Here is a 26,652-nt window from a genome sequence, read left to right as displayed (position 1 = left end):
CCCCCTCCGGCCAGGGGGTCCCCTCCGGCCAGGGGGTCCCCGCCGCCCCGCCCCCGCCCCCGCCCCGCCTCCCAAGGGGCCCCGCCCCCTGCCCCTAAGCCCCGAGGGGCCCTCCTCCCGCCGCCTCCCGCGGTCCCTCCTCCCGGGTGGCCCCGCCCCCTCCTTGCCTTCCCGGGGGTCCCCACCTCCTAAACCCTCCCTCCCAGGGGTCCCCTCCCCTCCGCTCGCCCTCCATCCGGAGGGCCCCTTCTCCCGCCCTCCCCGCCGTCCCTCCCAGATGATCCCCCCCACTCCGACCCAGGGTTCCCCGCCGCCCCGCCCCCTCCTGGCGTTCCCGGGGGGCCCCCCACCTCTCTTGCCCCTCCCTCCCAGAGGTCCCCTCCCCTCCCCTCCCCCCCCCGCTCTCCAGGCCGAGGGTCCCTTCTCCCTCCGTCCCCCGAGGATGTCCCCGCCCCCTCCTCCTCTTCCGGGGGTCCCCGCCCCTTGCCCCTCCCGCCCGGGGTCCCCTCCCCTCCCTTCCCTTCTCCTCGCCCCCGGGCTGGTCTCGGTGGGATGTGGAGGGACCTGGCTTGTCCAGAGTTCCCGGCTCCCGTGGCTGCCCGTTATCCGCCTTTGTTCTCTGCTCGCAGCCTTGAGGTCTCTTGGACTCCACCTGCCGTGGAATCTGTACTTTCCAAAAACATCCTCAGCTTGCTTGCATTTGCAAATTTTACCCACTTCCACCTCTGTACGTGCTGCAACCATAAACTGTGCAGGTTCACAGTACGACTGTTGGAATGTAGCTGATGCGGCAGCTCCCACCAGAGATGCGAGAGCTGCTGGCGTGCAGAGACCAAGGACAGATGACCCTCAGCGGGACTCTTGGGGACCACGCTGACCTCGGTCGGATTCTGGCTCCTCTTTTTCTAGCTGCACGGCCTTGGCCAACCATTTATTGAATCTTCAGGATTGTTGCAAAGTGCAGAGCACAAAGGTAGGCCCTTAAAAGGCAGCAAGAAACTGAGAGCTGTTTTATTTGAACGGAATTTATTATCAGTTCTAGTTCTTAGGCTTCACCTGGTCACTCTTGGAGGAAAAGGAAAAAAAAAAAAAGCAACTGAGCCTTAAAAGAACACATGCAGACAGTTGTAATGACAGTGGTGCCAGCAATGTGTTCAACTGACTTCTCAGCAGACACTTTACTTGGAGAGTGGAGATGTCTCGTTTCATGGTGATGGAGGAGGTTCTTGGATGTGGAATACAGTGAGGCTGCCCTTAATTTTTCTTACGCTCCACAGACAGCGCAGAGAGAGAAAACCAAGGGATTCTTTCCAGCCCATTACACTGACACAAGGACCCCTTTGGCGTAGTCATCCCTTCCTGACTGCCCACTTCACCTGATCTGAGAGGGCATCACCAACTTAAGACCACGAACTGCTCCTAACTCGTCTTTGTTTATCAGCCAGACCAGCTCCCCATTTCCCTGTCAAAAGTCCACTGAAGAACATGGCCTGGAGTTCCCATCATGGCTCAGTGGAAACGAATCTGACTAGCATCCATGAGGATGCAGCTTCAATCCCCGTCCTCTCTCAGTGGGTTAAGGATCCGGCGTTGCCGTCAGCTGTGCTGTAGGTCCAAGATGTGGCTCGGATCATCCCTCTTTGCTGTGGCTGTGGCATAGGCCAGAGGCTACAACTCCAGTTTGACTCCTGGCCTGGGAGTCTCCATATGGGGCAGGTGCAGCCCTTAAAAGACAAAAAAATAGAAAATGGCCTAGTTGTCTCAATGAGCCAAGAAGAACCGGCATCTTTCCCCAGAATTCTCTCAACTGATGAAGACTCTCTGGGTAGAGTTTAACATTAAAGTAGATTTGTATGTTCAGTTACTTGGTTCTACTCTTGCCCCTAGGGAGCTCTGTCTCTGGATCAAATACATATTTAAAGGCCCTTATTCCAGTCAGTAAACCCTGACTCAGGGAGCCCCCCCTGCGGTGCAGCAGATTCAGGGCCTGACACTGTCACTGCAGCAGCCTGGGTCTCCGCTGTGGTGCGAGTTTAATCACTGGCCCAGGAACGTCCTTATGCTGTGGGTGCAGACAAGCGAAAACACCGATTGAGCCGTTCAGCGGGCAAAGCGAGGCCCGGCCTTAGGGAGGCCCGTGTGGATGACGGTCCCTTCACACGGGCAGGCTCACCCCTGAAAGAATATGACACACGGACACAGCTGTCCTCACAGGCAGCGTAGGTGAGAGAAAGTTTACTTACGACTAGGAAAATTAAGATTTTAAGGTTGACATAGAAGCTGAAAAGTATCCGAAGATACTGGTAGGACAAGTTCAGGTAAAGATACCATTAGAAATGGAAATAGGGGTCAAGGCTGGGAAAGACGGAGAGGGGATGCCCTTGGTATTCAGACACACCGATCCCTCCGGCTTGGCTTGACACGAGGGTACACGAAGGCGGATTCTTGGAGTCAGGAGTGAAAGACACACGGAGGTCGTATCACGTGCAGGTGAGAACAGAGGTTTGGAGTTTAGACTTTGAATTCCAGCTGTGTTAATAAATACCACTTATTAACTGTGTGAGCGTGGATAAATTGTTTAATTTCTCTGACCCCCTGCTTTCCTAATTTGCAGGATTAGAAAAATAATGTCAGTTATTATTCAGTTGTTTCACAAACATTTTATGGAAACCAACTAAGAACTATGTTAGCTAATTGAAATATAAGGACTCGCTTATTCATTCATCAAATACTATCTCACTATTAAGTGAGGCCCTGAGATAGGCACCAGCAAGAGAGTGGTGAGAGAAAAAGCCATGAAACTCTGAGACCGCTTAGAATATGCAGACATACATGGGAAAAGTCCCTGAGATCAAGAATTCCAGAGAGTTCCCACTCTGGCACAGCGGGTTATTGACCGGCTTGTCTCTGGGGAGGCTCTGGTTCAGTCCCCGGCCCAGGACAACTGGTGTAAGGATCCAGTGCTGCTGCAGCTGCAGCATAAGTTGCAGCTCCGGCTCGGATTTAATACCTGGCCTAGGAACTTCCATGTGCCATGGGAGTGGCCAAAAAAGAAAAAAAAAAAAAAAAAGAATTCCAAAGATACTGGTGGAAATAGAGACGGGAAAGGAAGAAAACTATCAAGTATCGTAAGCTGAGAGGGTGCTGTTTTGTCTCAAAAATAGGACAGGTCGACTATCGGTTGAGAAGTTGAGTAAGATAAGGACAGAAATATGTCCATTGTATTTCGAAATTTGGTGGTAATTAGGGATTTTAATTGTTCCAAGGTGTTTCAATGGTACCGCAGTACCATTTTGAGGACAGAAGGTACAGTACAGTTGCGGGCCAACAAGAATGACTCAGCAGAAGGGGAGAATCCTGGTGCAGCGCAGACAGATGCTGGAAGGTGCTGCCCTTGAGAAGGTCAGGCTGCAGCACAGACGTGGGGACTAGCCTTTGACAGGAGGCAGCACAAGCCATTCCCTTAACAGGAGAGAAAAGAGCCCGGCGGCAGATGTGGGTAGGTTTAGAGATTTAGTGGTGGAAAACTTGGGCTTTTTCCTCTGATACTTTTTTTTTTTTTTTTTGCTTTTTAGGGCCAAACTCACTGCATGTGGAAGTTCCCAGGCTAGGGGTTGAATCTGAGCTATAACTGCCGGCCTACGCCACAGCCAGAGCAACGCCAGATCCTTGAGCCACCGAGCGAGGCCAGGGATCGAACCCGCACCCTCTTGCATGCTGGTTGGATTTGTTTGCACTGCGCCACAGCAGGAACTCCCTGATACTTCTCGATGAAGTAGGAGGTGATCTCATGAGCTGCAAGTGGGCAGATGAGAGGAGCATAGGATGCTGGAGGAGAGAGGAGGGCGGACAGCAGGAAAGCAAAGTTTCTAAACCGCCAAGTGGTTCGCCCACGGGAGGTCTGTGCCCACAAATTTAAGTGAAACCATTCAGTCTGGTTTTGCTGTGTTCTTCCTCAAGTTTCGCTACTTGAATTCAGGCTTGGACTAAGCTGATAATGCACTTTTCTCGGGAAGGGGTTTTCCCAGTTGAGGAAGAGGTAAAATGAATTTGGATCGTGTTTGTAAGGAAGCGATAACTAGGGACTGCCCGTCGTGGCTCAGCGGAAATGAACCTGACTGGCATCCATTAGGACGCAGGTTCGATCCCTGGCCTCGCTCAGGGGGTTAAGGATCTGGCGTTGCCATGAGCTGTGGTGTAGGTCGCAGACGTGGCTCAGATCCCGTGTTACTGTAGCTGTGGTGTAGGCTGGCGGCTACAGCTCCGATTTGACCCCTAGCCTGGGAACTTCCCCATGCCACTGGCGCAGCCCTCAAAAGCAAAAAGGAAAGAAAATTCAATTGGAGATAAAAATACACCGAATTAAGACTACTGTGATGTTTCCAACTCTATAATATAATAGCATGTGTTTCTGAAAAGGTGAGAAGCAAGCACTCTTTGGTACATGGAACAAGCTATTCACAATAAAGAGCAAACACTAAAGCCAGTGCCACATAAGTTTCAGTCTCATGCTTAGCAGCAACCCAGCTGTCCCACGCGGTGTCCCAGAGCCACCTGCTGGCGATCTAGGAGAGAAATGTTTAGAAGACAAACTTTAGATTGAGCAGGTTAAGATGTAATTCTTAAGTCTATACAAGTTTGTTTTTTTTAAGATGCATCACTGTCTTAGTTATCTTTTAAAGGCAATTTGCCCAATTTTCCCTTTCCTGAAGAGACGTAAGTAAGAGTGATGCCTCCTGGGCCCATCCTGTCTGTCCTGGAGCCGGCGCGTATCTGACTCAGTGACCTCCCACAGCAGAGAGGGCCCAGGGATGGCAGCAGGAGGTATGGGTGCTTGGGGCCTAGTCGTTCCGCACATAGTCTGCTCTGCTGGGTCCATTATAAGGAATTATTCTCATCCTTAAGAGACTTTCAACTGCAAGTCTGGTAGGACCTTGTCTTGAAAGGAAGAAATGGTTTATCGATTCCGTAAGCAGGCTGTTAGAGAAAAGCCTAACTCCCCGGCTTCACTTACAAAGCCCTGCAGACGCTGACCTTTCTGTGGCGGATCACGACGGCCAAAAGTGCTTTGTGACGTCTCCCGTCAAGAGGCTGAGTCGGTTTTCCCGCCACGTGAAGGTGAGTTGGCCTTGGGAGCTGCTCTGCGCAAAGGCATGGAACGCTGCGCAGCTTCCAGAAAGACCTCGGGTCTCGTGCTCTCCCCTTCTCGGGGTGCTGGGAGGAGCCCCAGGGATGGAAGCCTGTGCGGGACGCCTGTGGGCTGGGGACACGGGAGCGAGGCCATCTGGGACCTCCAGGCCCAGCTGAGTCTCCGGATGGCAAGACGAGCAGACAATCCCGACAGCTAATCCAGGCCGAGCTGCCTCGCAGAACGATGAGCAAATAGCCGACGTTTTAAGCGGCTGGATTCTGGGCTGGGACTACTTAGACATGCCACAACCTGAGTTACAAGTCGAGCACAGCAAGTTGGTCTCTGCCTTAGCAGCTCTGTGCCCCGCGTTTCTCTACCTGGACTCTCGCCCCAGGCTTGGCACAGCTGGTGTCTTGTTGTCCAGACATCAGGTGGCCTTCCCTGTCTCCAGGAAGCCACCCTGTCCGTGCAGCACTGATCACCACCTAGAAGTGTCTCATCCCTTCGGCGTGTGCGCAGCGCATGGCGCAGCTCCCTCGGGGGTCTGGCTGATCGCCGTGTGGCCAGCAGCCTTCGGCCCGTCCAAGGCCGCGAGCTGGGCTTCCACGTGCAGTCCACTCCCGCACCGGGCCCTGCAGGCTGTGCCGCCTCCACGCACCCTCTCTCAGCCCCCTAGACATGCACACAGCCCAAGGGGTATTACTCTCTTATTTGTAAATAATCGACCTCCATTTATTGAGGACTCTGTGCTGGACACTATGCTAAGGGCTTTCATACAGATAATCTCATTAAATCTTCGCGAGAACCCCGGCAAGTAAGTTTTATCATCCCTTTTTGACTGAAGAAAAAGAACTATGTCCGAGCCAGGTTCCTACCTAGGCCAACTGGCCCCGGGACCCTGGGATGTTGCACAACGCACGTCCCTTTATTTTCTTCAGCTCTGAACTCTGCTGCTTTATTTCCCTGACTAGAGGAACACCTTCTTGGGAATCATGCTCCATGCCTTATAATTTTCTGTATTTTTCTCAGTACCTCATTAATGCCCTAAATAAATTAAGTGGGCTAATAATGAATGATTAAATGACTTTGTCAAAACTGGCATGATCAAGGAATAGAATATGCTCACAACTGAACAAATTATTAATGGAAAATTGCCATTTCTAGGTTTGTATTTTTCAAATAATTCACAGTGAAAGAAAACACAGTTCATAAAATGGCCCTTTCAGTCAAGAGACACCTCCGGATCTGGAAGTGCCCTCAAGACACTGCATAAATGCCAGGCCGTCAGAGGGAGACCTGGCCATTGGACGTGGTACCTGCTGACCGGGGAGGTACTTACGTTGATGGCCTGGCCCGTCTTTTGAATAAATAATACTTTTATAATGAACTTATAACGGTGGTACCCGAATTCTTTGACTGCCGACAATATGCGGTCTGCTAATTCAAGCGACAAATGAGAGAAGACTTTATCATCGTATTTGACATCTTTAAGACTTTCCTTTAAAAAAATTAAGAAAATCGTTTAATGTTTAAGTCAAATATTTACTAAATAAAAATGTAAGCAAAATGTGTCTAATTAATACACGTCACTTTTTGAAAAATACACGTATTTCTAATCAAATAATATTAATGATATGCTTACTAATTTATGTAAGTAACAGTTTTGAAGAAAATTTACTTTGCTTTTTTTTTTGGTCGTGTCCACACCATGTGGAAGCTCCCGGGCCAGGGACCAAACGCACGTCACAGCAGCAACCCAAGCTGCGGCAGTGACAACTCAGGCTCCTTAAAGCTTGTGCCACAAGAGAACTCCCAAGCTTGGTTTTTAAATTATGTTCAACTGTGCTTCATTACCAGCCCTTAGGCTGTACGTTTTCCTTTATTAGATTTACTCTACCAAACAATCACAGGGAGACACAAGAGGAGTTTTAAAACTAAGCTTCTGGGAATTCTTCGGTAGAGAACCTTAAATCCTTTTCAAATTTAGGTATTTGGAACCAGAGCCTGCATTATGTTAGTCTTTTGGGGTTTTTTGCTTTTTAGGGCCACACCCACGGCATATGGAAGTTCCCAGGCTAGGGTTTGAACTGGAGCTACAACTGCTGGTCTACACCACAGCTCACAGCAACACCGGACCCTTAGCCCACTGAGTGAGGCCAGGGATGGAACCCGAGTCCTCTTGGACCCTAGTCGGGTTCGTGAACTGCTGAGCTGCGACAGGAGCTCTTGCGTTATGATGTGCCTGTCTTCCTGTCTCCACACATTAAAGGACACTGCTCTCCAATCCTTTCCCTATGGCTTCTCGTTCGATTGCTTTTTTTCTGCAGCCTCCAGGAGAAAATAAGGAACTCAAAGATTTCTCATCAGGTTTGTTAACAAGTTAATTTATAGCTGGAGAAAGACAGATGTGAGCCGTAAAGCACTGCATTTTCCTACAAACCAGAAGCAGACCTGGACCGTCTGGTGAGCAGATGGCACCTGCCTTTGATTCATTGACTTGAACCAATGACAAACTAACCAGTGTTCTGGGTTCTAGTGATAACAAATAAATGCCTACCAGCTAATGTTATAGGCAAGGAAAACCACAGAAATTCCCCCTTTTTTGGCTTGGGTTCCTTTTAGAATGTTTTGTATCTAAACTGGTCTAGAAGCATACTTCTCTCAGGCATTTGGCTGCGGCTCAATCTTTTGGACACTTAACAAGATCCATTGTCTCTTCTGAATATGCCTAACAGATCCCAGGCTTTATTTACATATGCTCTTTTTAAATAAATAACGAGCACTTGAAATAGAAAGATACCTACAAGCTCCATATGTACACATTATTTCTGTGTCTACAACTGTGTTCAGTAGTCCCTAAACCCAAAGGAAAATCCCTGGCCTTTTTATGACCCATGGCCACCTATCTACATAGCCCATAAGCTGCTCCAGGCCCCACTGTGCTCCATGCAATTCCTCAGGTTATCATATGTAAATACAGTTTGAAATTCAACTATATTCAATAAACTCGAGCTCCGTCTATGTGGTAGTGCTGAGAGACACACCAAAATGTATACTCACATTAAAATGCTTGTTATTAATGTTTAGCTCAGAGAAGGTAATTAATAATTATTTTATTGTGTAATTGAGTTAAATTTACTTCCTGAAGCTGTGAGCATAATATCGTTGCTAAATATTATCTGATAATATTTGTTTAGAAATACATTTCTGTCTATGGTGGTGGAGGGAGGTTGGAGAAAGGTTTCCTAAATATTCTTCTGAATTACTAAAGGTTAACTCACTTAAGAATTAACTTTGACACAGTGAAAGGGGTATTAATCACTTGTACAAAATAATTTAAACACACGCTTTCCTCTCAAGAGCTAGCTTACATCAGTTGTTTCCAAAGGAAGGCATCTTGTAAGATGGAGGTGAGGGAGGTATCTTTAAAGCGTGGAACAGCCTGTGGGTGGGTAGAGTCCCACAGGGGGAATCTAGTCATCAGGAAAGTACTGGGATCTGGTGCTCAAAGGTGCACGTGTGACCAAAGGGGGAAAGCGGATTCAGAAAAGGTGTTCCCTCAACCAATCATTTCCACTTTAAACATCTTTAAATTTGGTACTTTATGGGGGAAGACGGTGATGGGAATTCTTTCCATCTGAACAACGTAGCCTCCAGGTACAAAAACTAGTATAATTAATATTGGTATTAATATCAGCAGTACAGTGTCAATTTTGTAAAACTGAAGCAGCTCTGTTGACTAGTTTGAAAACGTGTGTCTAGGCTTCAAACTGTCTTAAATGAATTTAGATTTTGCTAGTTTAATGAAGAAGAAACCCTATGCATAAATTGGAATTGTCTGTTCTTAAGGTGTTTATGTGCAGTCATGAACCAGTTTTTCACACACACACATATGTGTGTGTGTATATATATTTTTTTCAGTTTTTTAAACTCATTCCTCCAGTATGGGAGAAATATGGAGCCTGAGAGATAGTTTATGAATAATTAAGAGTTAAATGAAATAGCAAAAGAATATTTCCTTTACTCTAGCTTTAGTATTAGCATCAACAGGAAGACTACTGAGTATGACTACAAAGTATTTTTTATATTTTCAGAGATTTATGCTACCAAAAAACCAGGGTAACTAAACTGCCATAAATTTTAATATAGTTTATCAGCCCCCCCCATAGCTAAGATATTGCTGTCATATATACCTATCAACCCACCTCTAATATCTGCTGCACTTTCGTTTCTACTGAATGAGCCTGGAACTTTTTCAATGGCTCCATTCTGTATGAATTAGCAAACTTTAATTTTGCCAGGGCACTCTTCCATTCTTTACCAATATCAGCAATGGAATCATCGAATGGAGGCTCTACATACTGAACATCATGAATTGATTCTCTCAGTCTTTCTCTTAAAATTTGTGCATACTGAAAGGGAGAGAGAGATTTTTTTTATTTGTAAAATGAAACTCCAGTTTCAAGAACACTTGTGCATTGGGACAGGGTGGACACGAAGCTTGGAAATTGACGTAGATTCGCTGAGTCACTCCCAGCTATTAATTCGATACAGAATATAGCTGTCTTTTATTTATAAACACAATTACACACAAATGCAGACTTGAATGCATGTTTCTAGAATATCCGTAAAAGATGCAAAAGAACTAATACAGCAGTGGCCTCCGAGAGGGCAACTGAGTGTTTAGGAGACAGATGTGTAAGGAAAACCCTTCATGTTCCTTACCCTGAAGTCACTGAAAATATTATCCTTTATTTTCTTATAATTTTAATTATTTAGGGCTCTAACCGGAGCTGTAGCCACTGGCCTACGCCACAGCCACAGCAACGCGGGATCCGAGCCACGTCTGCGACCCACACCACGGCTCACGGCAACGCCAGATCCTTAACCCACTGAGCAAGGCCAGGGATGGAACCCGCAACCTCATGGTTCCTAGTCGGATTCATTAGCCACTGCGCCACGACGGGAACTGCTGTTTTGCCCTTGGATAAATAATACAGTCACTTAGGTAGCACATTCGTAGGTCTGAAGTTGAAAAGGTAAAGTGTATTGGTTTGGTGTGTACATCACCCCGCCACAACAACGCCAGATCCGAGACACGTTTGCGAGCTACCCCACAGCTCACGGCAATGCCAGATCCTTAACCCACGGAGCAAAGCCAGGGATCGAACCCGAGTCCTCATGGATACTAGTTGGGTTCGTAACCCCCTAAGCCACAATGGGAATGCCTCGGATTTTATTTGAGTCATGTCTCAGGTCTTGCTTAGCCTAGCTGAGGGTTTCATCAATTTTGTTCCTCTTTTTAAAGAATCAGCTCTTAGTTCCATTTTTCTTTTCTACTGTCCTTTTAGTGACTATGTCCATTCTGATCTTTGTCATTTCGTTCCTTCTAACTTGACTTTTGTTTGTTCTTCTTTCTCATTCATTGACGTGTAAAGTTACATTGAGATTTTTATTTCTTGAAGTAGACATTGATCACAATGGACTTGGCTCCTAGAATTGCTTTTCCAGCACCACATAAATTTTGTTATACTGTATTTATTTCCATTTTCAATTGTCAAGGTATTTTCTCTTTTGACTTTTTCATTGATCCACTGGTTGCTCAGTAGCATGCTGTGTAATCTCCACATATTTGGGAATTTTAGTTTTCGTCTTGTAATTGGTTTTCAGTTTCATACCATTGTTGCTGGTTACTCAGTACACTTCTCAGCACTGACTAATGCCCAGCGATTTACACGGTTTTCCACTCTTACTTGTGAGGAAAAAAATACAAAATTTTCGTTTGAGTCCAAGGCTTTTGGGGGCTCCTTTCTGGCAGGTCTTTCTCTAGCCACCAGCAACTTGCTCACCAGCTGCACTGGTGCGCTGAGCCAAAGACTCGAGGAAGATCCCCTGCTGATCCCCGGCGCTACCTGTGCAGCTCCCCAGCACTGTCCTACACTCGTACCACCCTGACCTACCCTGAACCTCCACTCATTCCTGACTAAGGCCTCTCCGCAAGGTGTGAGCTGGAATCCCTCACCAGGCGGCACTGTTGTTGGTTCTCCTCCCTCGAGATCACTGTCCCGTCTTGTCTCTCGTCCAGCCGATGGAAACGACGGTGTTACTCGGCCACTTCCGGTAGGAGTTACTCCCTGCTGGCTGCTAGGCGTCCTTAAGCAGAAATAAACCCCCTAGCATTCCCGAGTTCCCATCGTGGTGCAGCGGAAACGAGTCAGACTAGGAACCATGAGGTTTTGGGTTCGATCTCTGGCCTCGAAGGATCCAGCATTGTCATAAGCTGTGGTGTAGGTGGAACACATAGCTCAGACCTTGTGTGGCTGCGGCTGTGGTGGTGGAGGCCAGCAGCTGTCGCTCCAACTCGACCCCTAGCCTGGGAACTTCAATATGCCGCGGATGCGGCTCTAAAAAGCAAAAAAGAAGTAAACCTGCTGTTCTGATCATCTGTCAGAATACTTTATATTTTAGCTGGGGAAGAGAGGTATTCTTGACTCCCTACACCTCCTAAAAGCAAAGTCCTCTGTCCCTTTTGATTAACAGAATGCTTCTCTAGGCTAAGGGCCATCCCCTCTTCCCCTACAATATACCCGTGGAAGATAACTCTATTGTGTCACCAGTGACTCCCAATCGCAAAGAATACCTTGGGGATAAGGTATGCACTGACTTAAAAAATAACAGATTCTAATACGCCGAAAGCTCCACCTGCCATTTCTTCCATATATATTGGCCCTCCGATGTAGTATTCTCTTTATTAACAGTATTTTATTGGCGTTCCCTGGTGGCTAAGCAGGTTAAGGATCTGGTGTTCCCACTGTTGTGGCACAGGTTTGATCCCTGTCAAAAGACATTTATAATGATTAAACTGTGTGTTCCTAGTTCTGCCTGTGCTTAGTATCATGGCACTTATCAGATACCAGAAAGTTAAGTATGACTAATTAGGGACTCATTATCCTCGGGCACATTTTGTGAATATTTGTGAAATCCTTTCTCAGTTTCTTCCCAATGATTGGTCTTTTCAAATTTCCTCCCTGTGGAAGTAGTTTTGGGCTTTTTGGTCACCCCTGTGGCATATGGAAGTTCCCAGGCTAGACACTGAACCCAAGCCACAGCAGTGACCTGAGCCCCTGCAGGGAAAACACTGGGTCCTTTAACCCGCTGCAACGCACAAGAGCTCCTAGAAGCCAGATTTTAAAGACAGTTACGACTGATCACATCCTTATCACATAAGCAAGTACAGCCTCAGTCCCCGGCCCGTTTCCTAGATTCTGGCCTATATAGCAAGTGTATCTACATGTCCCCTCCTTTTCGATCCAGGCTTCCTCATTTTTCAAGACTTCAGATCTTGAGTAGGTAGTTAAGTTTATAAAAGGCAACTTTGCCTCAAAATACAAGTATCTTTCATCACTACAGGTGATTGCCCTGTTACTCATCATGAGGCAATACAACATAGCTTCTGGGAGCATAAATTTAAGGTCCAACATATTCAGGTTTCTAGCCTTGCTGTGCTTTTTTTAGTTCTGTGAACTTGTTCATTTTCTTCTCCTTTAGTTTCTCTCCTCTGTACAAGGCAGACACCAAAGAACTCATCAGAACCTGAAATGTTGCCATGATTTGGGGGGGGGGGAATGTGGGGTGGGAACTCTGCTACTTTAAATGTTTTGGGAGCTTCAAAAATTAGTGTTTTGCTTGCTCTCTCTCCTTTATTCTGTTGACTACGAGTTCCATGAATTCGTACCATTGCAGACGAGTGGACCGGAAGTCCCAGCTCTATCACTAGTTTTGCACCCTTGGACCAATCCTTCTCTCTCTCAAAGTTCCAATAAAAAATGGAGTATCAGGGTTTCCTGGTGTAGCTCAGCAGAAGGAACCCAACCAGTATCCCTGAGGTTGTGGGTTCAATCAGTGGGTTAAGGATCTGGCGCTGCGGGAGCTGTGGTGTAGGCTGCAGATGCGGCTCGGATCCGAAGTTGCTTCGGCTGTGGTGTAGGCCGGCAGCTGTAGCTGACTGCACCCCACGTCTGGGAACTTCTATAAGCTGCAGGCGTGGCCCTAAAAAGCAAAAAAAAAAAAAAAAAAAGAGTATCGATTAAAATAACGGTTTTCAGACCATGACCATGGAGAAGTCCTGGTGTTATACCGCCAATAAAACTGAAAGACATTTTCCATTGATTTCAGATAGTAAGTTAATTTCTCCTTTGTAGGTTCTTCAAAGACTGAGACACCTGCTGTTTTCAAAAACTCAAAACACCTCGGCGTTCCCCTTGTATCCTAACAGAAATAAACCCAACTTGTAAGCTCGAGGCCGCGGGTTCCACCCCCGGCCCCGCTCGGTGGGTTACGGATCCCGCTGCTGCAGCTCCGACTCGAGCCCTAGACTGCGAGCCGCCTGTGCCGCGGGCGTGGCCCTCAGAAAAAATCAAAACCAAACCCCTCGAAGTATCTCATTCTCTGCGTGGGTATGCCAAAACCCGGCCTGAAGCCCAGCACACGTACACTCATTTCAGGCTGGCGACACTCCCTCAGGGCGTGTGCGGCAGCACCAAACACACCAAAAGCCCGTTTCTGGAAAAAGCGCCTGCGGAAACCCGGAGAGAACCAAGGCCTCGGAGGGGCCACACGCAGGCCCGCAGGGCGTCCCGCCTCTCCGCACTCACTGCCTCCTTCTCGAACATGCTAGGCCGCCTCTCTTTCCGAGGCGTCGCCGGCGGCTGCTGAGGCGCCAGAGACGTGGGCATCCTCCCGCCGCGGCGCCGCTTCTCCATCGCGGCCGCAAGCGCGCACCGAGGTCAGGCCGCCCTAACGACTCCGCCGCTTCCCGCGAGAGCGCCAGTCTCGCGCCTGCGCCGCCCCGGCCGGAAGTGCGCCGAAGGGAGGCGCGAGCCGGCGGTGCGTCATCCCTCGGCGCCGCGGCGGGAGCCGGAAGTCATGGAGGTAGGGTGGCGGGGCCGAGGCCCCTGAGCGCGGCGGAGCGCGCCCCTCGGGGTGCGGCGTGCGGCCAGCGCCGTCCCTGCCGTGGGTGGGCGCCTGCTCCCTGGCGCCGCCCGACCCCGCGCCGTTCCGCGGGCGCAGGTCAGGCCGAAGGCCGCGAGTGCGTGGTGGGGGAGCCGGGCCGCTGCCGTGCGCGCTGTGGAGGCCGAGCGGCGCGGCCGCCACAGCCTCGAGCTGTTCGCGCGGGTGGCGCGCGGCTGCGCTTAGTGCTTGTTCCGACTGTCTTCGCCCCTAGAGCAGGTTTTCTCTGGGGCTGCGCCACGCAGTGTGGGAAGTACCGTGTAGCAGTACTCGCCTCTGGTCCACCCTTGCAAATTGAAATCATGTTTGACATTTTGGGGCCACTTTGATATCCCAGGACTAAATTGCTAGAGTCTCATTAACTGGCTCTAGCTCGGATTCTGTGTTTGCTTCCCAGTACGGGTTTCCCTTTCCTCATTCAGGGAATTAAATGTCAAACGCATCTCGTCAGTTTTAGCAATAGCTACTGCTTTTTGAGTACTGGTGCTAGGGCTCTTGGAGTATCATCTCTGAGTACTGCAGCCTTAGGAGGTGATAATATTTTGCACCATTTTACAGTTAAAAGCCCTAGATATGTTAAGTAACTTCTTCAAGGCAAGAAGTAGAAAGTCTGAGGAAGAATTCACAGCATTCTAGCTCTCAAGCACAGGCCATTTGCGCTACTCTGTGCTGCTCTGGGCAGGACCGGGAAGTGTCCGATCCCCTGTGTGTGTGTTGGGAAGTGTGTGCACGCACACACATGCAGGGCTTCTGGCTTCCAGAGGCGGACAGGCACATTCTTAGTATAATACACAGGATATATTTAATTGTCACGAGTGACAGCATTGCAACCTTTAATTGTTGATTTAAGGTTGGACTTTATTTCTTATCTAGCAGCAGGGCCTTTCCTTGTCCGAGAGGGTGTGGACTTAAAAGTTAACCTAGAAGCCAGCTCCAAGAACTCTATGTCTGTTGTAGGGATAGGGTCAGCCATCCCCCAAAGCTAAAGTTCTTGGAGTCTTGGAGGATGTCTTCCACCTCAGGGTAGGAGGAGTCAGCCATTCATTAACTCTTGTTTTTCATTTACTCTGTACCAGGGTCTGTGCTGTATTCTGGGGAACATGTTGTATGAGACTTGGTCTCCCTGCTCTAGGATCTTCCTGTTTGTTTGAGTCTGAGGAGCAACTGTGTTGCTCAGGCGTCTGCAGCCAAAAGAGACCTTTGTTACGACTTCAGCTGCCGTATCCAGGGCCTGCATTAGTAGTGGAGTGAATGGGCTTTTGTGCAGAAATATCATTTCTGCCTGTCACCTGTCACTCCAGAACTCCAGCTCATTCCTTTAGGGCTTGAATGCTTTTTTAAAAAGCAAGGAGCTCCTTTTGATTCGAATATAACCTTTTAAAGTTTCTGTATTAGTCTAGAGAAGACAAACCACACTAGTCTTTGCACTAAGAGTCTAAAGAGATAACTAGGTTTAAAATTGTTAACTAGGGAGTTCCCGTCGTGGTGCAGTGGTTAACGAATCCGACTAGGAACCATGAGGTTGCGGGTTCGGTCCCTGCCCTCGCTCAGTGGGTTAATGATCCGTCGTTGCCGTGAGCTGTGGTGTAGGTTGCAGATGCGGCTCAGATCCCGCGTTGCTGTGGCTCTGGCGTAGGCTGGTGGCTACAGCTCCGATTCGACCCCTAGCCTGGGAACCTCCAGATGCTGAGGGAGCAGCCCAAGAAATAGCAACAACAACAACAAAAAAAGACAAAAAAAAATAAAATAAAATTGTTAACTAGTTACCTGAAAGAATAAAAGGTGATCTCTGAAAATATCGTGGAGAGTGTCATGGAGAAGGCAGCTGCGGGAAGCAGTCCACTCCTGGTAGGACTGAGGGGCTAAGGGAGGTGATTGGAATTGTAAAACTCCGAGGCTTAGAGGAGGGTCCCTGCGTGGCTGAAACTCAGGTCTCTAAAGAGGAGGTTGGGTTGCCCAGCCTTGTGGAGGGGCCTGGTGAGCCTGAGAAGCAGAGTTTTGAGGGGGCTCTGGACAAGTGGTGTTGTGTCTCTGGTGGGAGCTTGGTGACGAAGCTGGGCCTACAAGCGTTGGGAAGGTTGCAGACTGGATTTAGCTGCTGCAGCAGGAGCACTCAGGCTGCTGGGCGGGGCTCAGAGGAAGGGAAGGTGGATAAGCAAGCCCCCTCCTCCTGCTGTCTTGCAGTGGGCGTTCCTAACGGGAACCACCTACCTGGCGGAGCAGGTGTCACAGAGCATCATGGAATATTCCACACAAGTTTCGTGGGCAGTACCTCAGCCACCAGGGCCTGCAGGGATTGGTTGACAGCCAGGGCTGCGAGTGGCAAGAGCAGCTTTTGTGGACGTGATGAATGGGCAGAGTAACAGGGTGACACTGATGAGGGGCGAGGAGCTGCAGCTGCATGGCCTCCAAGTTGGGGAGCTGCCCATACCTCCTGACGTTAGACCACAGACCTCCCTTAACTGGGCATGTCTCGTAAAGGCCCCGCGTCAGCTTGACGCCTGGAACGGGATCTCTTTGCAGGTTTATAAGATGACCTTGAGGTCGCGTGGGGAAAATGGTGAGGATTTGGTGTTATTTAATCCTTCGTGGAAAAGCAGTGTGGTTTGCTTACAGGGAGTCAGAGGTGTGCCTTTTACTTCTGTTTTAATTCCTTATGCTTGACTTTGGGGTTTCTCAGTTCTCATTAAAAAAGGCTTGTTTTGATAACCTTGGGATAGTAAAGGAATGCTGAAAGGAATATGCTAACCATGAAATATCCTGAGCTTCTGTAAACTCTTAAATTATGATTAATAACATAATTTTAAATCTTTAAACATTATTTGAAAATATTTGCATAAATAATCTTTAGTTAATATTTAATCACAACGTCTTAATCATAGAGTTCTCATGATGTCCAGAAGTGTGTTAGCAGTGGCACCTGAGTGTATTCTGTACTGAAGACAGAATTTTCTTGTGACTAAAATATATAATTAACATGCCTCCGTTTGCACTTCCTGCTAAACAGTGTGTTTCATGTCTTATGTTTCAGATGTTAACGGAGGAGCCCATTACCACGTGTCTCTCTCCGCCAGTGTATGATATGATCTGTAAACTTGGGTTTGAAGTCAGAGACAGTTGCGACATCTGTAGTGTTGTAACTCAAAATGGTGACGTTTGTTGGAAGACAATTACAGACTGTGTGGTTTACACAGAGTCAGGTTTGTACTTTCCCTGCAGCCCAAGCATCTGTCAGTACAGTTCCATTTCAGAGTGTCTTGACTGGAATTCCTGCTGTGGCACAGTGAGTTAAGCATCCAGCCACAACTGCTCGGGTCCCTGCAGAGGCATGGGTTTGATCCCTGGCCAGGCGCAGTGGGATGAAGGGTCCGGCATTGCTGCAGCTGCAGGGTAAGGTGTAGGTGTGGCTCGGATTCAGTCCCTTGCCCAAGAACTTCCATGGGCTGCGAATGTGGCCATAAAAAAAAAATGTCTTGGAGAGCCTGTCGTGGCTCAGCAGAAATGATTCTGGCCAGTGTCCGTGAGGATGCAGGTTTGACCCCGGACGTGCCCATCGGGTTAAGGATCTGGCATTGCTGTGGATGGTGGTGTAGGTCACAGACACGGATCGGGTCCTACGTTGCTGTGGCTGTGGTGCAGGCCGGCAGCTTTGGCTCCGATTTGAACCCTAGCCTGGGAACCTCCATATGCCATGGGTGCAGTCCTAAAAAAAAAAAAGACAAAAAACAGTGTCTTGACCTGTTAGACTTCCCTTTCTAACCGTTGCTTTTTGGGTTAGAAGATGTTTTGATACAGGCTTAACTCAGAGAGAAAAGAGGGGGTTCCTACTGAGTGCAGCAGCCTAAGGATCCAGTGCCGTCTCTGGTGGTTTGGTCCCCAGCCTGGCACAGTGGGGTTAAGGATCTGGTGTTTGCAGCTGCAACTTTGGGTTTGATCCCAGGCCTGAGAACTTCCACATATGGCAGGTGTGGCCATAAAAGAAAAAAAAGGGAGAAAGACGGAAAAGAGCAGGAATGAGGCCAGGGAAGCAGAGAAGGTTAAGGGAAAGCCAGGCTCTGAGAACCACGTGTGAGAAGGAGGGGTCAGGAGGCAGTGAGGGGCTGCGGTCCTGTGGGTGATACAGCTCTCAGCCTATGCCAGTCATCCAGGTGAAAAAGGGAAGAAAATAGAAGTCATACGAATTAAGGGTGTGAAATGACGAATGCTATGTATAGTTATTTTAAATGTTTTCTAGGCATTCTTTTACATTCTTTGAAGCAGGGATGTGGGTTGGAGAATTGATAACAGTTATAAAAATTATAAGTGAATGTATGCTCTGGCCCGGCAATTCCGCAGAAACACACAAGACAGGCCCAGTCCCAGGTATGGACATGCGTGCAGAGTTACTCTGCAGCATTTTGTAATAGGGAAAAAAAAAGAAAAACATTAGGAATAGCCACATGTCAAGCAGTAGGGGATTGGTTTAGTAAGTTACAAAAAAATATGCATGCAGGGAATATTATACAGTGGGGAAAAAGGGTGAGGAGGCCCGTGTTTGTGATCCAGAAATCTCTCTGAGCTGTATGGCTGAGAGAAAGGAGGAGCGCATACTCGTGCTGTTTGCTTGTGTACATATAAATATTTCTAAGTACACCCAAGGAACTTACAACAGTAGCTTGCTGCAGGAAGGATGACTGGAGGCGGGAAGGAGATGTCACCCTTTTATATTATTTGCTTGTAAACCATGTGAATGTTCAGCCAAAACTTATAAAAAAAACAAGAAATTCATATTGGAGATATGTTCTCAAATAATGTCATTGGAAATCTCACAGTCTAATAACGTTGCATTAAAAAAGTCAGGTTAAAATATTATGTTTACAGTAGGAACCTACTTTTGCACAAACTTATACACAGGTAAAGAAATTGAAGACATATTTTTCTTTTATTTGAATCTTTGTGTATTTTTCCAGCTCTCTACTGAGGGTTTTTCTTTCATGGTCAGGTAATCACTGTGTGGCATTCCCAGCAGCACGAGTATCTTTACTGTAAGTTCAGTTATAAACTGGTTGTCAGTTTTGTGGAAGTGTCGTAATTCAAGCACTTTGTTGTTGTCGCTCATTTGGGCGTTTTCAGCACATGGTATTGAACTGCAGTGCTGACACTTGTTTTCCTGTCCTTGAAGCGCAGGGTCTGGATTACGGGGGAAGCGTGAGGCTGCTGGGCCCTGTGTGTGAGGCCGTCCACTTGCATCTGTCATCCCTGACCAAGGAGCAGTTTGAAATTCGATATGCCCCGTGGCTGCAGTGGACAGGTGCTCCAGAGGTTCGGCTTTCGAACAATCTTTAGAAATAAAAGAGTTTGAAAGTCCCACTTAGAGGCCCTTATTACGTGCTGATTTGAAAGGGGTCCCCTCTGTCCGCTAGGCCCCCGACTCTGAGAAGGCTCGAGGGCCGTGAGGGAGTCGGAGCTCTTCTGCAGAGTCTGCAAAGCCTGAGTGGAGAGACATCCTTTGAACAAAGGGAGTTTGGGGTGCAGGTCAGGATCGGGGTTTAGGGAGGTAGCGTCCTGGGACAGGGCGAAACGGACAGCTCCCGGAAATAGGAAAGACCTTACAGACTGAGAGTAAGGCGTTCTTGAGGTAGTGGGAGCAGGAGTGCGGAGATGGGGTCCTTGGCTTGTTGAGGGCGAATCGAAGGGTAGCTTGGGGCCCAAAGCTTGTTTCGAATGGTTTAATGGTTGGTTCAAACCAACCGTCTCACTGCACATACCTTAAATGATGACAGTTGAGCAGTCTCTGTGAAATGGCTCGTTCTAAAATACTTGGGATCCTAATGGAGGGTGAGGGCCCGCCTTCTGCCCGTGTGAGTAGCTCTCTTAAGTGAACTGCCTGTGTTTATCCATGTTGAAAGACTAATTGAAATGGGAAATAAGATTTCGGTCAAAATACTTGACATTTCAGTGTACAATTGTGCCAGATTTATTGCATTTAATAAACATTTAAGTAAAGAACTTTCGTAAAACTGCTTAGACATTAAAGCATTCTTCTTGATTCTGTAGATGCTGTTTTATTGATATAGAAAATGTTTACTACACCAAAAGAGTCATTAAATCTGCCAACTGAGGTCATTAGTGGTTTAAATTTCATTAATGGTGACTTTGAGAAAGTCACCTACCGAATACAAATTCTAATGAATTTCTTCTTCTAAACAGTTGTTTCCTGAAGTGTTTGCTGCTTTGGGAAGTCTTCAGCCTCCCGCCGTTTCTCTCAGCTTAATGAAGCTGACGTCGTGCCTGGAACGGGCCCTGGGCGATGTAAGTGGCTGAGCCCTGTCTTGGGTGCTCCAGTAGGTATCTGACCAAACGTCAGGCTCTTTTGCAGTTTTGCTCAGATTTCTTGATCTTAATTATTGTTTTCCTATAAAAAAGCAATCATTTGGCACAGATTTTTAGTGTTTTCTTTTTGAATGATTGTGAAATCAAAACCTGGGTGTCTTCAGAACTTTTCTCCCTCCCTGTACAAGCAGTTGCCCTGTGGGTGGTTTTTCTCAGCGTCCTTTAGCTCACCGTGGTGCAGTTGATACGCTGTCTTTGTTTGAGTTTTAGGTACATTTACTGACTGGGAAGGAGTGCCCTTTCCTCTTAAGAGATCTGCTTGCATCGGATGAGCTCGCTCAGGTCTTTGGGCCGGCTGTGGTAAGCTTGCTCGCTGAGGACGGAGGACGAGGTGCAGCACAAACCAGCCGACCTTGTCGTGCTTAGCTTCCTCAAAACTTGACGCCGCCCTGGGAAAACATTATTTCAGTGATTCAGGCGTATTTTCCTTTCCCACATCCCCTTTCCCTTTCCAGCCCCAGTTGCCCTTCTTCAGCCAAAAGACACAGCTCCCTCTCATCCTGAGTGTTCAGGGGGTTAACAGTAGCCTCAGGGGCGATGACCTCTGGGGTGGTGACCTCAGGGGCGATGACCTCTGGGGTGGTGACCTCAGGTATGATGACCTCTGTTGTGATGTCAGGTGAGATGACCTCAGGGGCGATGACCTCAGGTATGATGACTTCTAGAGTGGTGACCTCTGGGGCGATGACCTCTGGGGTGGTGACCTCTGGGGTGGGGACCTCAGGTACGATGACCTCTGGGGTGATGACCTTTGGGGTGGTGACCTCAGGTATGATGACCTCTGGTGTGATGACCTCTGGGGTGGTGACCTCAGGTGTGATGACCTCAGGTGTGATGACCTCTGGGGTGGTGACCTCTGGGGTGGGGACCTCAGGTGTGATGACGTCAGGTGAGATGACCTCAGGGGCGATGACCTCAGGTATGATGACTTCTGGAGTGGTGACCTCTTGGGCAGTGACCTCGGGTTGTGACCTCTGGTGTGATGACCTCAGGGGCGATGACCTCTAGGGGGCCGGTCACATGAACAGTTTGAATTCTGTTGATCTCATTAACTGTGTATTAATTATAATACAAATATATTCTACAAGTTATAATACTAACTTGTTTTAGAATAAAATTTTAACCTTTTAAAGAGTGATGTTGCAGTTTTACTATTAAAAAATCAATATTTTAAACATATGGGAAGTATGCCCTTTTTAACTATTCAGACTGGTGAAAAAAAAATTTAGATGCCAATTCAAAACATGTAGAGCTTGTACATTTTCAAAATCTGAAGATTGCTTAAGGCCAATGAATAGCATTCAGGCACCTAAGGGCTCCAGGGTTGAGGTGAGGTGGAAGCCAGCAGGCTGTTCAGAGGCCAGACCTGCTAAGGAATCTGTTCTTGGCACAGCTCTCCCTTCTTCGCAGCCACACCTTCCCCCTTGTCCGCCTGAGGGCTGTTAGCGCTGATGGGGAGCCGGGGGCACCCTGAATTCTGGAGCAGTTCTGTTGCTTTGATCTCTTCTTCGTTTCCTGCCTGTGTGCAGTGAGCCTGGTGCCCATGTGCAGCCACCTCTAGAGCTCAGATGATTTTATTAGTTCATTGGTGCACGCACGTGCACACACATGACTCACACACACACATGCACACACGTGCACACGCTCACACACACGGTTCTGATTGTCTAGATGGTATGAAAACTCACTTCGAAGTTACTACTATATTACAAGTACTATTAAATTATTAATATTGTGATGTTGATGAAATTAGTGTAAAGTACCCAGGATTAGTGTGAGAGCCGAGACTTGCCAGAGTGGCCTCGGCGGACTGGCTGTTTAGCACCCTGACGTTGGCTGGGCGCCCCTCCGTGTAACCTGGCTTTCGAGGGGAAGTGAGAAGGCACCTGTTTCCTCTTCTCCGCAAGCCTTTCAGCTACGGGGACAGTGTTCACTCCCTTCCTGCGTCTCTGGAGGCTCAGCTGTTCTTTCCCGACATGGGTTTGAGTTCTTTCAGTCTCTTCGGATTCGCTTCTGGAGTGTGGGGCTGCCAACCCCGAGGCAGCCCCGAGCGGTGGCGTTGCCAGCAGTTTGGCCGGCGGGCCCTTCCTCGGGGGGCGTCTTCGCTGCGTCAGTGGCGGGGCCGCAGGAGGAGGCGAGCTTCGGGCCAGGCAGTCAGGGTGGGGGCTGGCGCCGCCGCGTCTGGCTCCTGGTTTGATCACAGAGGCCCCGCGGCTTCCTGTGGGCTGTCTCTCTGTCGTTTCCTGTTCTGTGTTATCGAGGTGCTGGGCGTGTGGGGGGTGTGGTCTGCAGACAGCGTAGCCCTGAGATCCTCTGTGGCCTCTGAGAGCCTGCTCTCGGCGGCTTGGAACAGTGCGAAGGCAGGGTCTTCCTCCCAGGTTGTTCTGGGTGCGAGTGAGCAAAGAACACGTGCAAAGTGTGTCTGGCACGCACGTGGCGGGTGCGCCCGAGGGTCGGGGTGTCGTTACTCTCGTTGTCTTCGCCATGTACCAGCCAGGCGCTTGGCTCTGTTCGTTGGAATTAAAGAGCCCAGGCCGCCGCGTGTCGCGTTGCCGTGACCGGCGCGCCCTCCCTGTAGATGGATGTCCTGAGGGTCTTCCTCGGCTCCCCGCGTGGACTCAACCTTCGCAACGTCCTGTGGCACGGCTTTGCTGCACCGCACGAGATTCCGCCAAAGTAAGTGCCAGGGGAGGGCTTCTCTCCCCTCTTCGGTATTCTTAGGAGCTGGCCTTATCTCACCGGGGGAAGATGTGCTTTGAGGAGAAGGAGCGGGTTTGGGGGCGGGATCTGGCAGACTGACCCGCGTGGTGACAGGGCTCTGACGCACCGCCGACACCTCGAGGCGTCACGGGGGAGGCTGATGGGCGGGGGGCGTGCGCACAGCTCCCTGGGGCCCCTGGGTTCCTGCTGGCAAGCTGCGGCGATGTCCCTGTGTCTCCCGCCCGCTGCACAGCTTCACCCCGCAGCTGGGGGCGTTGCCTGCAATTTCATCCTGTTTTGCTTTCTTTTTTTTTTTTAATGCCGCTTTGCTTTCTTAATTTTAAACTTTTTTTCTGAAAGTAGGGCTTTTTATACGTGCTGAGTTCATTTTTCTAACAGCTCTCTGCGGCACTCTCCTCTAGGTACTGTTCAACGGTGCTACTGTTGGCAGCAGGACTGGGTCAGCTCCTCAAGGGTTACCTTCAACAAACTCACCTTACACTGGCGCATCGACCCTTCACGGCTCTCGCAAACCTAGAGGATTTGGTCGTTTTCCCTGGCAAGTACCACGTGTCACATTTTCTCCTGACTATATCTTTGTCAAGAGATTGATAAGGTTATTAAGTAGCATTGAGACTTGAGCTCTATGGCTGAGGCTGTGGCATAGGCCAGCGGCTGCAGCTCTGATTCCACCCCTAGCCTGGGAACCTCCATATGCCCCGGGCGCGGTCCTAAAAAGACAAAAAAAAAAAAAAAAAGACTCGAACTCTATGCTTATCTAGAACAGTTATCCAGGCACAAGGTGCTTTGAAAGTTTCTCTTAAGTTTCTCTTCAGTTTTGCACATAAATCCTTATCTCTTCCCACGGTGCGCACAAGGTTGTCATGGGGAGTCTGAGAGTCACGGCTACATGAATCAGTGATGACAAAATTAGCCTGGCCTGCAGACTGACATCCAGCTGGCTTCGGGCCTGGGTGTAATATCCTTCTCCTTTTCGCTCTGGCCCCTCATAGGCCTTAGGCCCAAAGCGCCAAGAGTGTCAGTGTTCTCCTGTGTCATCACGACACGCCGATGGGCCGGGGGCGCAGAACTTTGGAAGAGCGGTTAAGCCATGGGTTTGCTCCAAGCCCATTCCTTTTCTGCTTTCGCAGTGGAGCTGTGGTGTCTGTATCTGCCGACGTCCGCCGTGGAGGGACAGAACAGGTTGCCTCGGTCCTGGCAGCCTTAGCCTCTTTGTGTCATGGACCCTTTGGTTGTCTGGTGACTGCCAAGAATACATACATAATTTTGTAGAATAGTTTGATATTTACAGCGAAATCTAGAGGAAGGTCATGGAGATTTCCCAGTCCCCCGCCCCCTGTGTGCACAGCCTCCCCATCGTTGGCATCTCTTTGGACCAGGGATGAACACTGACGCGTCATCGTCACCTTAAGTCCACGGTCGACCTTGGGTTCCCGCGTGGCTCCTGTGTCTCCTGGAGTCGGTCTTATGTTCTGGGTCAGTGTGGCCAGCTAGTCGAGCCTGCACGCTCCCGCTCACCGTCGCAGCAGCCTGAGTCCCTGGGGAGAGGCGGCTGCCACAGCCCCCTTCCCGGCGGACCTGTGGTCACCTCCACCACTGGCGCTGGCTCCGGGGGCCTGCCTGCTCTCCCTCACGTGGTCTGTCTGCTCAGAGGCATCCCTCCCTGAGGGTGTTCCCATCTTTTTTTCAGTCGATTCATGCGCTTGAGCTTAAAAACATTTGCTATTTTACAGATGTTACTTGTGAGATACTTTCAGCATTAGAGGAAGTGATGAAGAAATCCACTTTTATACTAAAAATCATGTTGCCGTATTGGGAAGTTGCATTAATCAAGTTCAAGTCTCACAGGTACCTGCAAGCTGGCGTATTACACGGTGGTCCTTGGTAGCTTGGAGGCCGGGCCTCCTGAAAAGCCTCCCCCCCCCCCCCGGCTCGTTGGTGTGGGTCGTAAGCAAGCAGGGGCGGGGCTGACTCAGGAGTGGACCCCAGCCTAAAATTTCTTCGCATAATTAAGGAAAAGGTGTCTCATGATTGTGTTTTACACCTTGTGTGTTATCCTCTTGGTCCAGTTAATAAAGATAATTCATTTTTTTAGAATCAACTCTTAAATATTTTTTTGCGTTCTTACCATGACTGAAAGCACTGTGTCCAGTATCAAAGAATCAAACCAAAGAGGAAGTACATGTATCTCCATCTTCCCTGTAGCAGAGGCCACACTCTGGGCGTCAGGAGTCCGTGGTCTCTCCTTCCCTTCGGGTTACGTGATCTAACCTGTGCATGTGATTAGATGCCCCGAGAACCCGCCGAAACCCTGGTATCTGAGTATTTATTAGAAGTGATGAAACGAGATTGGCAGATCTTCGATGACATTTTGTTCTAGTGCAGCTCCTAAAAATGTTTTCTCATATATTAAACCGTTAGAAAGTAGTTTTAATAAGCCCTCAATTGTTTTTATTTCTCACGTTAGCGAGTAATGTCACCCCTCCTTGCTTTGGACACCTGGGTGGTCTCTGGAACACAGCACCGTTACGGGGATGTTGGTGCGAGTTTGCTTTTAAAACAGGGAGTGTCGCTTCTGTCCCTCCACGCCACAGGTTTGCTGACTGTGCCATGTTGTTATTGATGCAGCTGGAGACTGGACTTAGGAACGTTTTTGCCTCAGTTAACAAAAGTCCGAAGAGACTTCTGACCGCAGAGGTATGTGTGCTTTAATGAGCGGGGTAATTATTATTGCTGCTGTGTTGACAGTTTTCTCTGCCTAGTTAAAAGCTTTTAATATCTTATTTTTGTTTACCACTAAGTGAAATTTTTTCATGGCATGTGAAACCTTCTGGGCCCGGGATCGAATCTAAGGCACAGCAGTGAGAATGCTTGATCCTTAACCCCTAGGCCACCAGGGAACTCCTATCATTAAGTGAATTTTTATCTAAGAACTTTCTTTGGAAGGCTCAACTGTCATTTTTTTGTGGCTTCCTATTATAATGATTTTATATGATTTATATATATTTTCTGTGGTTTTTTGGTGAGGGTTTTATCATATTACCAGGTAGTCCTTTAAACTTAATGGTGTCGTAAAGCAGTTGACATACCCGTTCCCTCTGTAGCCATAGTTACAGGTGTGCCATTGTAGCCCCATGAGGTGTGCTGTGGTCTGCAGCGCACCCCTCCCCAAGGACACTGCTTCCTTTTGGTGAGAAGGGCCAGAGCTTGTGAGGGCGGTAGTCTTACATGGCTCCACTGCCAAGGTCACTGCATTTTCATGTCTTTCATATTGTGTTTATGTTGTCAACGACATTCTTCCCAAAGTGTTGCTAAATAAAGATTTATTTATGAAAGAAGTTTTCATATTAGTGGCCCTGTACTAGAATTTTTTCCTACTTCGAATAATGTCACATTGCTTGTCTTTTTTTTTTTTTGTC

General features: G+C 48.6%; 2 protein-coding genes across 11 annotated transcripts in view; one reads left to right on the top strand and one right to left on the bottom strand.

The window, feature by feature from the left end:
* Window positions 1-4,374: 4,374 nt before the first annotated feature.
* DYNLT2 (dynein light chain Tctex-type 2) lies at window positions 4,375-13,955 on the bottom strand. Of its 3 annotated transcripts, XM_047769695.1 has the most exons (4): window positions 13,786-13,955; window positions 9,337-9,543; window positions 6,471-6,629; window positions 4,375-4,565 (listed from the first exon to the last, which is right to left on the bottom strand). In XM_047769695.1, exons 1-4 carry the CDS (start codon window positions 13,891-13,893, stop codon window positions 4,455-4,457), a joined length of 585 nt encoding a protein of 194 aa, XP_047625651.1. In that variant the 5' UTR covers window positions 13,894-13,955; the 3' UTR covers window positions 4,375-4,454. The 3 variants fall into 3 exon arrangements, 1 of the variants encoding a protein (XP_047625651.1); XR_007133468.1 differs by lacking the exons at window positions 4,375-4,565; window positions 6,471-6,629; window positions 9,337-9,543 and adding an exon at window positions 13,150-13,180; XR_007133467.1 differs by lacking the exons at window positions 4,375-4,565; window positions 6,471-6,629; window positions 9,337-9,543 and adding an exon at window positions 13,157-13,180 and having other exon boundaries at window positions 13,625-13,955.
* A 28-nt stretch (window positions 13,956-13,983) lies between these two features.
* ERMARD (ER membrane associated RNA degradation) overlaps window positions 13,984-26,652 on the top strand; it is a 29,574-nt gene continuing 16,905 nt past the window's right edge. For 2 of the 8 annotated variants that reach the window (XM_047769690.1, XM_047769686.1), the window contains exons 1-8: window positions 17,152-17,340; window positions 19,302-19,441; window positions 20,330-20,431; window positions 20,723-20,812; window positions 23,091-23,188; window positions 23,635-23,771; window positions 24,967-25,081; window positions 25,828-25,930. In XM_047769690.1, coding sequence (XP_047625646.1) covers window positions 17,163-17,340; window positions 19,302-19,441; window positions 20,330-20,431; window positions 20,723-20,812; window positions 23,091-23,188; window positions 23,635-23,771; window positions 24,967-25,081; window positions 25,828-25,930 — 963 coding nt within the window. In that variant the 5' untranslated portion in view covers window positions 17,152-17,162. Of the gene's footprint in view, window positions 14,201-17,151; window positions 17,341-19,301; window positions 19,442-20,329; window positions 20,432-20,722; window positions 20,813-23,090; window positions 23,189-23,634; window positions 23,772-24,966; window positions 25,082-25,827; window positions 25,931-26,652 lie in introns of those variants that run through there. The other 6 variants (XM_047769691.1, XM_047769687.1, XM_047769689.1 and 3 more) reach the window with 6 other exon arrangements.

Source organism: Phacochoerus africanus, chromosome 2 (assembly GCF_016906955.1).
Source record: "Phacochoerus africanus isolate WHEZ1 chromosome 2, ROS_Pafr_v1, whole genome shotgun sequence".
NCBI lineage: Eukaryota > Metazoa > Chordata > Mammalia > Artiodactyla > Suidae > Phacochoerus > Phacochoerus africanus.
Note: the sequence above shows the minus strand (reverse complement) of the source record. Positions and strands in the feature narration are given on the sequence as shown.